Source organism: Callithrix jacchus, chromosome 8, assembly GCF_049354715.1.
Source record: "Callithrix jacchus isolate 240 chromosome 8, calJac240_pri, whole genome shotgun sequence".
In the NCBI taxonomy this organism is placed as follows: domain Eukaryota; kingdom Metazoa; phylum Chordata; class Mammalia; order Primates; family Cebidae; genus Callithrix; species Callithrix jacchus.
This window is the reverse complement of record NC_133509.1, coordinates 126,307,419-126,323,313: the sequence shown is the minus strand read 5'-3', so window position 1 is coordinate 126,323,313 and position 15,895 is coordinate 126,307,419. Positions and strand designations below refer to the sequence as shown.

Below are 15,895 nucleotides of genomic sequence, written 5' to 3'. Positions count from 1 at the left end.
AATTTGCTCCTTTAAGTACATACGTTGAGTTTTAATTTTGTTCATGTATAACGTTATTTGTGAGATATTTTAAGAGATTATGATATACAGTAATACCACGAGACCAGAAGGTTATTGTATCTGGGGTAGGAGAAGTATTAAATATAGTTTGAAGAAATTACAAGGGGATGTGTTTTTGATTTTTGGATAGGGTCTTGCTCTGTTGCGTAGGCTGTATAGGGTAGTAATGTGATCTCAGCTCACTGCAGCCTCCACCTCCACTTTCCTGGCTCAAGCAGTCCTCCCACCTCAGCCTCCTGAGTAGCTAGGACCACAGGTGTGCACCACCACGCCCAACCAGTTTTTTATATTTTTTGTAGAGTTGGAGTTTGTTGTCATACTGCCCAGGCTGGTCTCAAACTTTTGAGCTCAAGCAATCCTCCTGCCTTGGCCTCCCTAAGTACTGAAATTACAGGTGTGAGCCGCTGCACTCAGCCTGATTTTTTGTTTTTTGTTTTTTGTTTTTAGTAAGCATGGGGTCTTATTCTGTTGCCCAGGCTGGAGTGCAGTGGCACAGTCATAGCTTATTGCAAACTTGAACTCCTAGACTTGAGCCATTCTGCCACCTCACCCTTCCAGTGCAGCCTAGCTAAGAATACAGATGCATGCCCACCTTTTAAAAAATGCTTTGTAAAGATGGGATCTCACTTCATTGCTCAGAATGGTCTCAAACTGCTGGCTTCGAGCAATCTTCCCACCTTAGCCTCCCAAAATGTTGGAATTACAGGTGTGAGCTACCATACCCAGCTACAGGGGGATAATATTAATGAAATGGTTGAATGCTGAACTTCAGGTTTGTTAATCAATGAATTATGCACAGAATAGAACAGATTGGAAGAGGAAAGAGTGAAGCATGAAGTCAAGAGAAATGTCACTAAATACGGAATGCAAATTCTAATGAGAGTTGTGGGCTAAGTGCTGTGGCCTGTCTCTACCAAAAAAATTTAAATGAATTTGTAAAAATCACAGGTAATGATAGTAGAGGTCTAGTTTCAGGGTCTAGGGAATGTAGCAGAAGAGGCAATTATAACTGCATGTATCCCTACCAAAAGCCACATTTTGGTAATGGGCATGCGGGTGGGTGAGTTAAACTCGTGTGAATTTGAGTTTTGGCTCCATCTGTTACTTAATAACTCCCAGTAGCTATGTGAGTTGGGCAGCCTTCTTAACCTCTTAAAGCTTCAGTTTCCCCATCTGAAGAATGGTGACATTAATGCCTACCCTGTACAGTTGTCTGAAAATTAACTGAAGTTAATGTAAAGAAAGTGTTTAATATAATGTAAGACTCATGATAATTAAAAAAAATACCTATTGATAGTTGCATATTAAAATGTAAATTTTTTTCTTATAGTATGCCCAATCTCTCTGATCTGGTGTTTTAGGGTATTTGCATCATAGTCCCCTAGGGTGCAGTATCCTGAATTCTACACAAAACACAGAGTCAAAGTCTCTAAGAGCTAGATGATAATTTCATTTGTAACACCCCTAAAATTAGAAAACCTCTCACTGTGTCATCCAAATGTGTGAATGTCTATTCTAACTGAAATAAAAGTTTACCCTAGTGGCTCACACCTGTAATCCCATCACTTTGGGAAGCCAAGACAGGAGGATCGATTAAACCCAGGAGTTAAAGACTAGCCTGGGCTGGGTTCAGTGCCTTACACCTGTAATCCCAGCTCTTTGGGAGGCTGAGACAGGTGGATCACCTGAGGTCAGGAGTTTGAGACCAGCCTGGACAACATGTTGAAACCCCGTCTCTACTACAAATACAAAAATTAGCTGGTCATGGTGATGGACACCTGTAATCCCAGCTACTGGGGAGGCTGAGGCAGGAGGATCTCTGGAACCTGGGAGGCAGAGGTTGCAATGAGCTGAAATCATGCCATTGCACTCCAGCCTGGGCAACAGGAGCAAAATTCCATCTCAAAAAAAAAAAAAAGACTAGCCTGAACAACAATAGACTCCAAGAAAAAAAAATTTAAAAATTAGCCAGGTATGGTGGTGCATGCCTATAATCCCAGCTACTTGGGAGGCTGAGTTGGGAGAATTTCTTGATCCCCCAAGTTCAAGGCAGCAGTGAGCCATGATCATGCCATCGCATTCTAACCTGGGCAACAGAGTGGGACTCTATCTCAACAACAAATAAGTTTATGTCGTACAAAGAAAGATTTGTTATTGGCACACATGCTCACATCCATGTTGTTTTTGAATCTTTGATGCCTATGATATTGTAAGAATAACAGGTTGGGAGGCTGGGGGCGGGTGGATCACTTGATCTCAGGAGTTCAAGATCAGCCTGGCCAACATGGCAAAACCCCGTCTCTATTAAAAATACAAAAATTAGTTGGGCATGGTGGCAGGTGCCTGTAATCCCAGCTACTTGGTAGACTGAGACAGGAGAATCATTTGAACCCAGGAGGTAGATGTCCATCCCTCTATCCCAGCTAATCTGGAAACAGATGCAGAATCACTTGTACCTGGGAGGTAAAGCTTGTATTGAGCCAAGATTGTACCACTGCAGATAAATGTATTATGACTTGGAAGATCTTTTAAGACTTTACCTCAGGTCTTCAAGTAAAATAATTACTTGAAATCTTAATTTATTAAGTATAGAAAGGAAGCCAATAAATGTAATGGGAGCTGTTTGGTAGCACACATTACATATGAAACAATATGTTTTAATCTTCGTGTCTGTTCCTGTTTAGAAAGTTTTTTATTTCTTAAGTAGTAATAGCTAGTGATGGGCAAAAAAAGGAAAAGTATGAATTAAAATAGAAAAGGCCATTTTACCTATAACTGCTTTCCTAGAGCTAGTAATAATTCTAGTTCATATTGACTGATTTGACATGTTTTCCATTCATTTAAGATACACGTGTAAACAAACAATATAGGCAATGTAGTCTGCTAAGTACAATAGTAGTCCTCTATACAGCATCTCGTGATTGATAATGGAGGAAGGAGTAGGGTTCTGGTTCCAGTTTCTTTTTGTTCTTTAATGAGGAGCTAGTTTTCCCTAGCTAATGGAGCCTCGCTGTTCTGGTCCAATTTTGATTCCTAATTTCCTTGGATAGTCCTGAGTTCTCCTGATCATTTTCTTTAGCTTCATATGGTTCTGTTTTGTTATGTGGTGATTTGTCACTTATGTGTTTTCTTGGTCTTCATACATGCAAAATGCCAGTTTTACTCATTAAGTATGAATAATTTCAAGTTGTCAAATCTTTGCTTCACTGCAATATGCTGTGTAAAATACTGGCTGCCAGTATGTCTGTTTTTCTTGATGACGGACACTTCTATCCAAAGTGCTGCTGTGAACATTTTACAAATGTTTTAGCAAGAAGTGATTGAGGTACTGTTTAGTGCAGGTTCCTGCCCACTTGTGTAGCCCCACGCACACATAATATCACACCCTCTTGTTAAGATTGATTTATTCCTTTGTAGTACCATAAACATCCTTATTTTCTCTACTTCTATACCCTCAACCTCAGCAGTTCAGAGAATGCCTTTTTTTAACCATTTGATATCCAGTTGGTAGAATATAGTATATTAGGGATACGTCTTGAAATTGGATCCTATTTGGGTAACAAACATGGTGAAGATCATATTAATGAGGTATGACCTGTTTGTACATTTTAGAAAAAGTAAAGAGGGAAGTAATAACCAAACTAATTTAGTAGGGCCACAAAAGATTTTTCTGGAGTATTCACAACAGTGAATGTGGAGCTGGTAATCTAGTGTGTGTGTATTTAGAGTGAGGCATGTCTTGGGCTGGAGTGGTATTGACTCTACTTCCACTTGCTGAGATAGTATGTAATTAAAATAAAATTTGGGTCAGGCATGGTGGCTCATGTCTGTAATCCCAGCACTTCAGGAGGGCCAGGCCAGTGGATTGCTTGAGGCAAGGAGTTCCAAGACCAGACTGGCCAACATGGCAAACTCCATCTCTGCTACAAAATTAGCTGGGTATAGTGGTCTATGCCTGTAGTCCCAGCTACTAAGGAGGCTGAGACAGGAGAATTGCTCGAACCTAGGAGGCAGAGGTTGCAGTAAGCTGAGATGGCACCAGTGTGCTCCACCCAGGTGACAGAGCAAGACTGTCTCAAAAAACAAAACAAAACAAAAACCAAGATCTTGATGAAAAACTAGTGGTGAGAAACTGACCAGGCAATCAGGAAGGGTATTGGGCTTGGGTAAATTTTAAAATCCGTGTCTCAATTATAAAATGAGGAAGTAATACAAAAAGTTTTAAATTTTACTTTTTAAATAATTGAGTTATCCTCTGTATCTTTAAAATACTAAAGTAGCTTTATCTTCATTTTCATTCTCATTTGAGAGATTGTAGAACCTACCTTTTAAAAGTTAAGGTTATAAAACTTATAAAAGTGAGGGGTCAACAAAGGATGGTGCATGCCTACTTTTGTAAATAATGTTTTATTGAAATACAGCCATACCCATTCATTTACAGGTGTCTGTGACTACTTTCATACTACTGGAGCATGGTTGAGTACTAATAGTAGAGACCACATGGCCCACAAAGCTCAAAATATTTACTATCTCACCTTTAAATAGGCTTAGAAAATAGAGTCTTGCCAAAATTGTATTCTTTACTAGTTTGGTTTTTCCTTCTCTTGAACAACAAAAGAGCATTGCCAATACTACTTTTCCTTTTTTCAGTTATTGTCATTTAAATTATAGTGTCCTGAAATTATATTTTAGAGCGGGACACGGTGGTTCACGCCTGTAATCCCAACACTTGGGGAGGCTGAGACAGGCAGATCACAAGGTCAGGAGTTTGAGACCAGCCTGACCAACATGGTGAAACCCCATCTCTACTAAAAATACAAAATTAGCCTGGCATGGTGGCACATGCCTGTAATTCCAGCTACTTAGGAGGCTGAGGCAGGAGAATCGCTTGTACCTGGGAGGCAGGCTGTGGTGAGCCAAGATCATGCCGTTGCACTCCAGCCTGGGCAACAAGAGTGAAACTCCAACTCAAAAAAATTTTTTTTGTATAATCTTAGCATTAACATAATTGCATATGTCCTTTGTTTCACAGGAAGATGAAAAATTCCTGACAGATTTGTTTGCACAACTAACAGATGAAGCAACAGATGAGGAAAAAAGACAGGAATTGGTAAGAAATTAGAAATTATGAAAGGCATAAAAATAAAACAACAAACGTTTTATATTGACAATCTTTTTTTTTAATTTCAGGTTAACTTTTTAAAAGAATTTTGTGCATTTTCCCAAACGCTACAGCCTCAAAACAGAGATGCTTTTTTCAAGACTTTGTCAAACATGGGCATACTACCAGCTTTAGAAGTCATCCTTGTAAGTTTGTGTCTCCTCATTTTTAGTTACCATTTTGTATCCTAAAATTAATATTTTAGTGTAACATGCAAATATTCTTTTATAGCCAATATTTAATATTAGCTGGGTAGTTCATTAACTTAAAGAACCTATAAAATTCCAGTATTAGACAGTTTTCACACAGTATTGAAAAAATACAGTTAAGGAATTTTCCATAATTTGATGATAATTTGTCAGCTTTGCAATTTATTAGCTGAAATGTTAAAATATAAAGGCAAACAGAAATAAATGATTTAGAAAGTATAATTTTATCCATACAATAAGAGTTTTATATGCAGACGAATTTTTTTGACTTTTCTTTTACATTGCAGTTTTTTTTGTTTGTTTGTTTGTTTTGAGATGGAGTTTCGCTCTTGTTACCCAGGCTGGAGTGCAATGGCACGATCTCGGCTCACCGCAACCTCCGCCTCCTGGGTTCAAGCAATTCTCCTGCCTCAGCCTCCCGAGTAGCTGGGACTACAGGCGCACACCACCATGCCCAGCTAATTTTTTGTATTTTTAGTAGAGATGGGGTTTCACCATGTTGACAAGGGTGGTCTTGATCTCTTGACCTTGTGATTCACCCGCCTCGGCCTCCCAAAGTGCTGGGATTACAGGCTTGAGCCACCGCGCCTGGCACATTGCAGTTTTTTTAATATGCTGTTTTGTTAGGTTTGGATACTTACATAATTATAGGTGTTGTATCTTTATAATTATAGGATAAATAAATGCTTTTTTTGTCTGCAGGGCATGGATGATACACAGGTGCGAAGTGCTGCTACTGATATATTCTCATACTTGGTTGAATATAATCCATCCATGGTACGAGAGTTTGTCATGCAGGAGGCACAACAGAATGATGATGTAAGTAAGAAGTTAACAGAGCAAAAAATAACCAGCAAGGTAAATATTATTTGTACTAATAGTAAGTATTTATACATAGGAAGCTATAACTGTATTTATTCATTTTTAAGATTTAACTGTTGCTGTTTGGGAAAAGTGTAGCCATAATATCAAATGGCTTAGTGTTCCCTAAATTGGTTCCTGCCTCAGTTTATCAGTTTGTCATATAGCAATTACTTATGTGTGTTTAAATTGCCTTTTAAAATTTTATGTTAGGGTTTTTTTTGTTTTCAATTCTGAAGTCAACTTGCTATGTTGTTTTATTTAGTCAATCAGTTCTTGTATCTAGGGAATCCTGAGTAAGTTACTTAGGAGAACATTGACTTTAGGGTAGGTTCTCAAAATTGTCAAGAATGAAGAAATGAAGCACGGTTCCTTAAAATACACAGGGCACTATTTCTTTACTGCCTAGCCGTAAAGAACAAGCTGTTATATTGTTCACAAACACTCACATATTCGCATCTGAGATACACCAGATTTTAAAGTAATAGAGAATATATCCTGGTAATGTGAAGGGTGCTTCTGGATCACAAAGTGTGTGATGTGTGAGAGCACTAAATGTGTGTGTTCTTTATTTTAAAATAATTGAACCAATGATTCTGATTTTTTTCCTGCTTCTTCTATATCATTTTGGAAGCAACTTTTTTACTTAAGAATGAATAAGATAGTCTGCCCTTAGCTCCTTCTTAAGGGAAGAGGGGGGAAAAAATCTGAGCAGAAGGATGCCAGCCTATGGTATTTTTACAAAATAAGAAAATAGACTGTCTTACTTTTTGAAAAGATCCTAATTAATGTGTTGTGACGTCAAAAGGAAATGGAATGCCATATAACTGCTGTTTAAGGTTTTATATTTAAAGTATAGTTCAGGATAAGTACAAAAAAGCACTAGTTTGAACTGTTGAATATTATGTTTTTCTTTTGTAAAATATTCATGTCAGCCTCAGCAACATAGCAGCACTCTCCTTTACTACAAAAATAATTTTTAAAAATTAATCAGTCATGGTGGCATGCACCTGTAGTCCCAGATACTTAGGAGGCTGAGATGGGAGGGTCTCTTGAGACCAAGAGTCTGACTCTGCAGTGAGCTATGATTGTTCCACTGCATTCCAGTCTGGGTGACAAAGCCAGACCCCATCTCAGACAAAATTCTTGAGAACCAAAATATCTGTATTATTGTAAATAAAGGCTGTTCTTGTTGGTCCCATTAACCCATGAGCTGAACATATGAACATATATTGATAACCTCAAAAATACTTAACTCACACAGTTGAACTCTCTTTCTCTCTCTCTCTCTGTCTCTCTTGCCACAGAATAACATTTCAATCTGTAGGACTTTCGATTCCACTCTTCTTGATTATCATTTTTATATACTGTCTGCATTTTCTCTGTCCCTTGTCCTTCCTGCCTTTGCATACACACAGGCAAGAGCAGGGGTTTTCTCACTGGATCCCTATCAATTTTATTTACTACTTAGGCAGGGAATACCAGTCATGATAGGACCTCAGGAAAACTAGCCATCTATTACCTTTGATATTTAGAATGTATATAATCTATTTGTTCTCTGCACTCTGTAAATACCAGTCTCATTTTCTCCAATTTCAGGCATTCAGATAACAACTAATTTTTTCCTAAATTTATTTTAAAAGGAAATTTTATAGCAACTTACACAAATGGAGAATGTATATCATTGGCTATAAATAGAATGACTATAAAAATAAAAGAAACGAAAGTAGAATGATCTAAATCCTACCTAAATATTCTTATGTTAAAACTATGGTTGTAAAATCCATTGGCTTTCTTCAAAAGGTAGATTACATTATTAAAAAGTTATAAAGATCTATTATCGCCAAACTGAAACTTTGCTTTTGATTTAAATCAGAGAAATTTAAAGATAGTAGGCAAATTTCTTTTTGGTACTCCTTAAAGCTACATCCCTATACCACACTTTAAGGAATAAAACATTGTCATATGTCCTCTCAGATAACTGATAATAAACATTTCACTTTACAGTTAACAAAACAGCTAGAGCCTGGGTATAATGCTATAGTATGTGTCTTAGTTTTTGCTTTTTCCATTCTTTCTTATAATAAGTGATCCTTAGTATGTCTGTTTTTCTCTCCAGGATATTTTGCTCATCAACCTCATTATAGAACATATGATTTGTGATACAGATCCTGAACTTGGAGGAGCAGTCCAACTTATGGGCCTGCTTCGAACTTTAGTTGACCCAGAGAACATGCTAGCCACTGCCAATGTAAGCGATGAGTATTTTTCCTCTTTTTCATAGCTAGTATATTGTGTATTGCTGGTAGGAACCAGTGCAGTTAAAGTTCATGGAAGTGTTTTTGATTCCTTAGAAAACAGAAAAGACTGAATTTCTGGGTTTCTTCTACAAGCACTGTATGCATGTTCTCACTGCTCCTTTACTAGCAAATACAACAGAAGACAAACCTAGTAAAGGTAAGATAATTCAGGTTGGTAGTTAAGTTCTCTGTTCTTGAATGCTGAATTTAAAGTTGGTGTTAAGTAAATGTTTTTAGGAGGCAGTTAGAGGGAGGTAGAGGCTGGAAGTACAAACCTTTTAAAAAGTAGCAGTCTTTAACAGTTCAAACCATCAGGTTAACATCAGAGGTCTTAATAATGTTTATTTGTTTGTATGTTTTATTGAAAGCAACCTGGAGTATTAATAATGTATTTTGAAAAGAAAGGTTCATGATAAAAATTTCCCTAAAAGTACTATACCCAGATAACAGAAACATGTAAAAGAAGAAATAAGATCATTTTTGTTTCTTTCCGAATTTTAAAATGATTTTTTGTTAAACAATATTTGCATTCAGTTTGCGTCTACACTGGTGAAATATAAACAGAAGGCAGTAGCTATGAAAAATTCATTTTTAATTGTTTGTACTCCAGATATATAGACAGAGCTAGGATTTTTGCACAATATTAAGCTATTTTTATTTATATTAAAGATACATTAGGGTTTGTTTTTTTGCATTTTACCCATTAGAGCTTTAGCTTTTGTGCGTGTGTGTTTAATTTAGGAAGTACTTTTAAGGTATTCATTGGGGGAATTCCTTATTTAAGCTTTAGGAGTTAATACATTATTTTGTTACTTGATTTTTTTTTTTTTTTTTTTTTTTTTTTTTGAGACAGGGTCTTGCTCTGTTGCCCAGGGTGGAGTACAGTGGCACAGTCTTGGCTCACTGCAACCTCTGCCGCCCAGGTTCAAGCAATTCTCCTGCCCTAGCCTCCGGAGTAACTGGGATTACAGGCGCCCGCCACCATGTCTGGCTAATTTTTGTATTTTTAGTAGAGATCAGAGTTTTCACCATGTTGGCCAGGCTGGTCTCTAACTCCTGGCCTCAAGTGATCTGCGTGCCTTGGCCTACCAAAGTGCTGGGATTATAGGCATGAGCCACCACACCCAACCTTGAATTCTTAATGTAGCATAGTTAATTTACAGCATAGCGCTCACATAAAATACATTAAATTTACTTTTTGTGTAACTCCAGAATCAAGTTCATGAAATGTGAATATCCATTTTTCTTAACTGTTTTATTCATACTGGGTAAAGCTTGAGGCGTCTTTCCAAACCACATGTTCTATTCCTCCAACCTTTAATAGATAAGAACTCATTGTGATTTTGTGGAAGGACTGTGTTATTACCTTAATGTGGGGGAATGAAAGAAACTGAGCCCTTCAGAGGCTTACTGACTGGTCAGGAGTAAAGATAAGTCAATAATTATAATTCAGTATAGACTCATTACAAGTAATAAAGGAGGCAGAAAACACATTGTTTACCTCCTTCCCAAAATCAAAGGAGCAGGGAGAGAGAGCAGTTGCACTAAAAATGACATGGTGTCTGGTAGAACCTCATATGCTATGTGTACATCTGTTGGAGAATATTCTAAGACTCTTGGTAAAGGGTCCTTGAATTTCAGAATAAAGCAGATACTCTAGATTTGTATCCTAACTCTGCCTTACTAACATTTCCAACTTGGGTCTACTTAGTTAATAGATTCATAATGTGAAACCAATTCCCTATAGGGTTGTTAAAATTAAATGTAAAAAATAAAAAACACCATTCTGGTACATGGTAGGCATTCAGTAAATGCTGATTTCCTGCTCCCTAATGTTAAAATATATGGTGAGTAGCAGGGATTTTACTTGATTGGAATTTGATTTCTTGTATTTTAGAAGAAAAAATGTTAGCCATTAAATATAATTAATTGTGTTTTGTTTCTTTAGATGATTTTCAGACTGCCCAGCTATTGGCACTTGTATTGGAATTGTTAACATTTTGTGTGGAGCACCATACCTACCATATAAAGAACTACATTATTAATAAGGATATCCTCCGGAGAGTGCTAGTTCTTATGGCCTCAAAGCATGCTTTCTTGGCATTATGTAAGTGTTAGAATTACTTATCGTCTTTGTATATTGTCATTTTGGTATTTTTATATTTTATTGCCCAAATGAAAAGACCTAATCACAGGTCAAGAGACCTAGGTGGTAATACTAGCTCTGCCACTGATTATATAAATGGTTTGCAACGTTGAGCTGTTGTTTTTCTTGACTCTCTTCTAACTCAATATACAGGAAGGGAGTAGAATGTATCTATCTACAGTGTTATATTCCATTATTAAAACAGCACCTTTGATCATTTTACCTTGGATATTTTATAGCAGAGGTGGCAAGCTACAGCTGAGGCCAGATCCAGCCCATGGCCTGTGATTGTATAGTCTACAAGCTGAAACATGTTTTGTTTTTAAGAGGTGGCCTGAGAAGAGGGAAATGAATATGCTACAGAGACCATATATGTGGCCCACAAAGCTTAAAATATGTACTAGGTGAACCTTTATGAAAACATTTGCAGAGCAATACAGTCTTAAAACAAGATTGTTCTTAGACATAAGTTTTTCAACAATTAACTTTCACAGTGTTCTTAAGACCCTGGTTTGTTAGAGAAAACCATGTTTCTGAATTGAAAATAGGTTAATCCAGAATGTTCTTTATCAAGCAGCAGCCAGACATCTCAGGTAATGAGTTTCTTTATGTAAGTGGGCTTTATTGGTAAGTTGTTAGACCAAATTTAGGGGGCACCCTAGAGGTTCTGTAAGAGATTTTTTGCTGGTAACTTATTTTTGCCTTGTGGGTTTTAAAGGTAAGTGTGATTGTTTTGTTGTTGTTGTTGTTTTAAGCAGTTGTAGTCATCCACTAGAGACCTGAACATGCACGCGTGCGTGTGCGTGTGTGTGTGTGTGTGTGTGTGTGTGTGTTGCTAATCTTGATTTCTAATTGTTTTGCTTAGTTGATTTTTCAAAAATCCTTAAATCATAATTACAGATTATTAAAATAATTATAAATTAAAATTTATAAATAAACAGCAAGGCACAGTGGCTCACATCTGTAATCTCAGCACTTTGGGAGGCCGAGGTGGGCAGATCACCTGAGATCAGGAGTTCAAGGCCAGTGAACATGGTGAAACCCCGTCTCTATTAAAAATACAAAAATTAGCCAGGTGTGGTGGTACACGCCTGTAGTCACAGCTACTCGGGAGGCCGAGGCAGGAGGATCCCTTGAACCTAGGAGGCAGATGTTGCGGTCAGCTGAGATGACACCGTTGCATTCGAGTCTGGGCGTCAGAGCCATACTCTGTTTCACCTGCCACCACCCCCCAACGAAATGATAAATTTTATAAAAGCAACATTGCTTTATTTTAAAATTCATTAAACTTCCTATCACAGTGACATTGTATTCATTTTTCTCATATACCTATCACAGATTGAGAACATCCAGGCCAAGTTTAGCAGGGGAGTTTATAGCTCTTTGACTTCTTCTTTCATGTTGACAATAGAGGGTTTTGTGCAAGTGTGGAAAAGGGGGTTTGAGAACAGAATGGAAAAACTAAGTAAAGGAATAAATATAGTTTTACCAAATATATTTAAAACCATACATTGATTCAAGTATGTGCATTTTTACACATTATCTCTGAAATCAAGATTAGTCTTACAGTTAATCCATTTATGCCTAGTGTTCCATTATTGGAATGCCAAGCTTGTGGGAGTTTTATATCCTGCTCCAGGTCATCGCCAAGGTCTGATGTTCTACAAAAAAATTTGCAACTTCTGGCATAAATGAGTTAATGGCATTCATTATAATTGGTAGTTGCTCAATGGCATCTTAGATTTGATTATTGTCTCTACATCTGGTGTACTAGGAAAATGAAGTTCGTTATGACCTGGACTTGGCCATGAGGGGAATCAAAATACAACAGTTATAAACACTATATTAAGATGTGTTTGGAAGCATAGTGGAAATAATTTATTATAATTTAATGAAGCAGATGAAAATTTTCACAAAAGTAATAAAACTTTTTTTGAGACAGTCTCTCTTTTTCACCCAGGCTGGAGTGCAGTGGCGCAATCTCAGCTCACTGCAACCTCTGCCTCCCAGGTTCAGTTGATTCTCCTGCCTCAGCCTGCTGAGTATTAGCTGGGATTACAGGTGTGCACCACCATGCCAGCTAATGTTTGTGTTTTTAGTGAACCATGGGAGAGAATCTTTTAAGCAAATGAAAGTTTATTGTTGGAAACTAAGTATGTTAGCAAAATCTTAGTTATGTTTCATTGTTGATATTTTCCAAACTGAGTCAGGTTATCATTAAATCTGACTCTTCCAAATGACTTCTTCGTCTACCTCTCTTCCCAGGGTTGAGGATATAAGTGTCTTCCTAACAAAGACACCTGTCATTAGGAACAAGCTTTTTTGAACTGGCTTTATTGTATGCAGTAGGAGTTTTTGTCAAAGATTTCCAAGAACTAAATATAAATTTCAGGAAATATATTTGTGGTTCTTCTGAGAAAAGTGTACATTGAAGTATTCGGTATAGTATTTTAAAGGAGGGTTTATCGATATTTTAGTTTAGTTGCACACATATAAATGCAGACAGTAATGAGCAGTTAAATGTAAACAATTTGGGGATTTAGGGAGCTTTTAATTTTTTTTTTTTTTTTTTAAGACGGAGTCTTGCTCTGTCACCCAGGCTCTGGACTGCAGTGGCACAATCTCGGCTCACTGCAACCTCTGCCTCCCGGGTTCAAGCAGTTCTCCTGCCTCAGTTCCTTAGTAGCTGAGGTTACAGGCATACACCACCACACCCAGCTAATTTTTGTATTTTTAGTAGAGACAGGGTTTCACCATGTTGGCCAGGCTGGTCTTGAACCCCTGACCTGAGATAATCTGCCCACCTCACTCACTCAAAGTGCTGGGATTAGAGGCGTGAGCCATCACACCCAACCTAATTTTTTTTATTTGCTGCTGCTTAATTAGTATACTTTGTCATATTTAAAGACAGCTAGTTAAGTATGTAGGTGGGTCCGGCAATCCTTTCTAAACCCAGTCTTTACAGGCTAGATATCGGTTCTGTCAGTTTCCTTGGCCTTATGAAGTTTCTTGGATCTTACATTGTAGCCCATTGGCACATACTTTATGTTGTTTGAGGGTGTTTTTGTTGTTCTTGTTAAAAATATGGAAATCTTAAAAAGGAATGAAATAAAGCTTTATTGTAGAGGCACTTACTCAGCTATCATTAGTTACAAGGTAAAAAGCCACACATGAAATCTCATATAAAGTAAAGATGAATAGTGGTTTTTAGAGATGGTTGAAACTAAGCACAAGAGGTTCCTGGAATGTTAATGAAGGTTAGAGATGTGAGTGGAAGCAGAATGTGCTTTACATTGAAAAATCCAGTGGCAGTGCTAACTTGGCCTATCTTAAAAGCTTTCTCCACTCTACTTTGAATGACTTGACTTCCTGGATCTTTCTGGTAAAGTTTTGAAAGCAACTTTTTACTCAACAGCAAAGAATAGTGAGTGGTTGGATATTTTTGATACAGGTTTCTATTAAGGGATGGATTTGAGTGGTGATAACACAAAGTTCTTGATGTGAAAATGTAAGAGCAAATGGAAGTAAGGACTAAAACAAAAAGACCACTAGAACCGCATTCTGTCTACGCCAGCAGTTTCTGGATAGAAGTGCTCTTGAAGAAGTGCAATGGTGCTATCTGCATTCCCTTGTCTTAGTGAATTTCAGGAAGGGAGTTTTTTACTCACGTAGGAACTATAGTCAGACAAGGGGTCAGTGTGTGTATGGTAGGACACAAGTCTTCACAAAGCCCAAAAAGTTGGAGTACAAATTCTTAAAATAGTAATACTCCTGCCTTAATTACTAAAAGTTTAAAATGTGGTCTGTTAGCATGATCTCTAAGTACTGATTTTTATTCCTAACAAATGGAATTGCCTCAGTAAGTTCCTTTGCCAAATAACCTTAAAAATCCAAACTGAAAATATCATTTTGGGAAAATAAACCCTTGTCAGGCTTTGACTTACCACACAGAAAGATGCCTCTTAGTGTTTAAAATGTCTTAGTTCACCATGATTATGTTTTTAAAAATATTCCGTAGTTTAAAAAATAAAATGCAATTACTATTCTATAAACTATTTTGAAACTCCCTGCCCAGAGTGTTTCTTAAGAAAGATACACTCTTAAATAAGTTGCATTGTTAAGGCAGTTAATAATCAACTGTACCTAATTGGGCATTCACTTGTGGACCTCTTTTCTGCCAACTAAAGAAAAATTGAGCTGCTTTACTCCTCTGCCTTCCCACCCAGAAACCGTGTCAGCATGGTTGCCTGGCTACCTGCTCATGAAGGACTTGATTAATAGCAAATTGGCAATTTAACGAGCCACTTCTATGATCTCCAAAGAAATCAAAATACAAACACAATATTTAATCTTGCCAACCGAAGACGATGTGACTGCATGAAGTGAGTATGCTTTTTTGCACTGTTTACAATAACTGGGGCATTAACTTACTGATGATTCCATTTAGGTAAAGAGGGCTTTGTTGAAGTCTAGCTGTCTGAGTATATTTGTATCTTGATGAATGGTGACTTAAGTAACTCCCCATACCTCAAGATGTAAATATACCTTTTAATCTGTAAGTTAAAGCCTAATTAATTATGAAAATGAAAACTGGAAAAAAATTAAAAAGCATACTCGCTACAATAAGCATAGAGGACCACATTTTAAATAACATCCTCTCAATTTATTTCTAAACTATGGCAAGGCAAATTTGGGGTCATGCAGATTTTTGTGGGTTTATGGCCTTTCTACAGCCACATCCACAAATAAATAAATTTTCACAAACTATGAAGCAAAATAAGAGTGTCCAAAAATATTGAAGATCAAATTATACAGTGAATTGCCCTAATAAAACATCGTTTTTTTCCTGTTATGGTGGATATAAAAGATCATGCTGAATTTTTTTCATCTCAAATAGTGTGATAGGCGCATTTGTTTGTCTTAGCTCTTATTCCAGATGTAAATTACAGTTTGGTCATTAGTAACTTTTATTTTCAGGATTTTTCTTCTGGCTTTCCAAGACTTGTGTTCTATGATGACATATACTACTTTTAGAAGACATTTTTCTGATAACACTTTCTGATAATCCTTATCTTTAGGTTCATAGTTCTGGAAGTACAGACATCACTACACAAATATTGATATGCATTAAACAGGTTTTTTTGGTTTGGTGGTTTCT

At 37.0% G+C, this 15,895-nt stretch overlaps 1 protein-coding gene across 3 annotated transcripts in view; it reads left to right on the top strand.

Annotated features, from left to right (window-relative positions):
• The window catches only part of PPP4R3A (protein phosphatase 4 regulatory subunit 3A), a 51,864-nt gene that overhangs the window by 28,442 nt on the left and 7,527 nt on the right, over positions 1-15,895 (top strand). For 2 of the 3 annotated variants that reach the window (XM_078335626.1, XM_035261287.3), the window contains 6 exons: positions 5,093-5,170; positions 5,251-5,367; positions 6,133-6,288; positions 8,411-8,542; positions 8,646-8,748; positions 10,540-10,698. In XM_078335626.1, coding sequence (XP_078191752.1) covers positions 5,093-5,170; positions 5,251-5,367; positions 6,133-6,288; positions 8,411-8,542; positions 8,646-8,748; positions 10,540-10,698 — 745 coding nt within the window. The remainder of the gene's footprint in view (positions 1-5,092; positions 5,171-5,250; positions 5,368-6,132; positions 6,289-8,410; positions 8,543-8,645; positions 8,749-10,539; positions 10,699-15,895) is intronic. The other variant, XM_035261288.3, reaches the window with a different exon arrangement.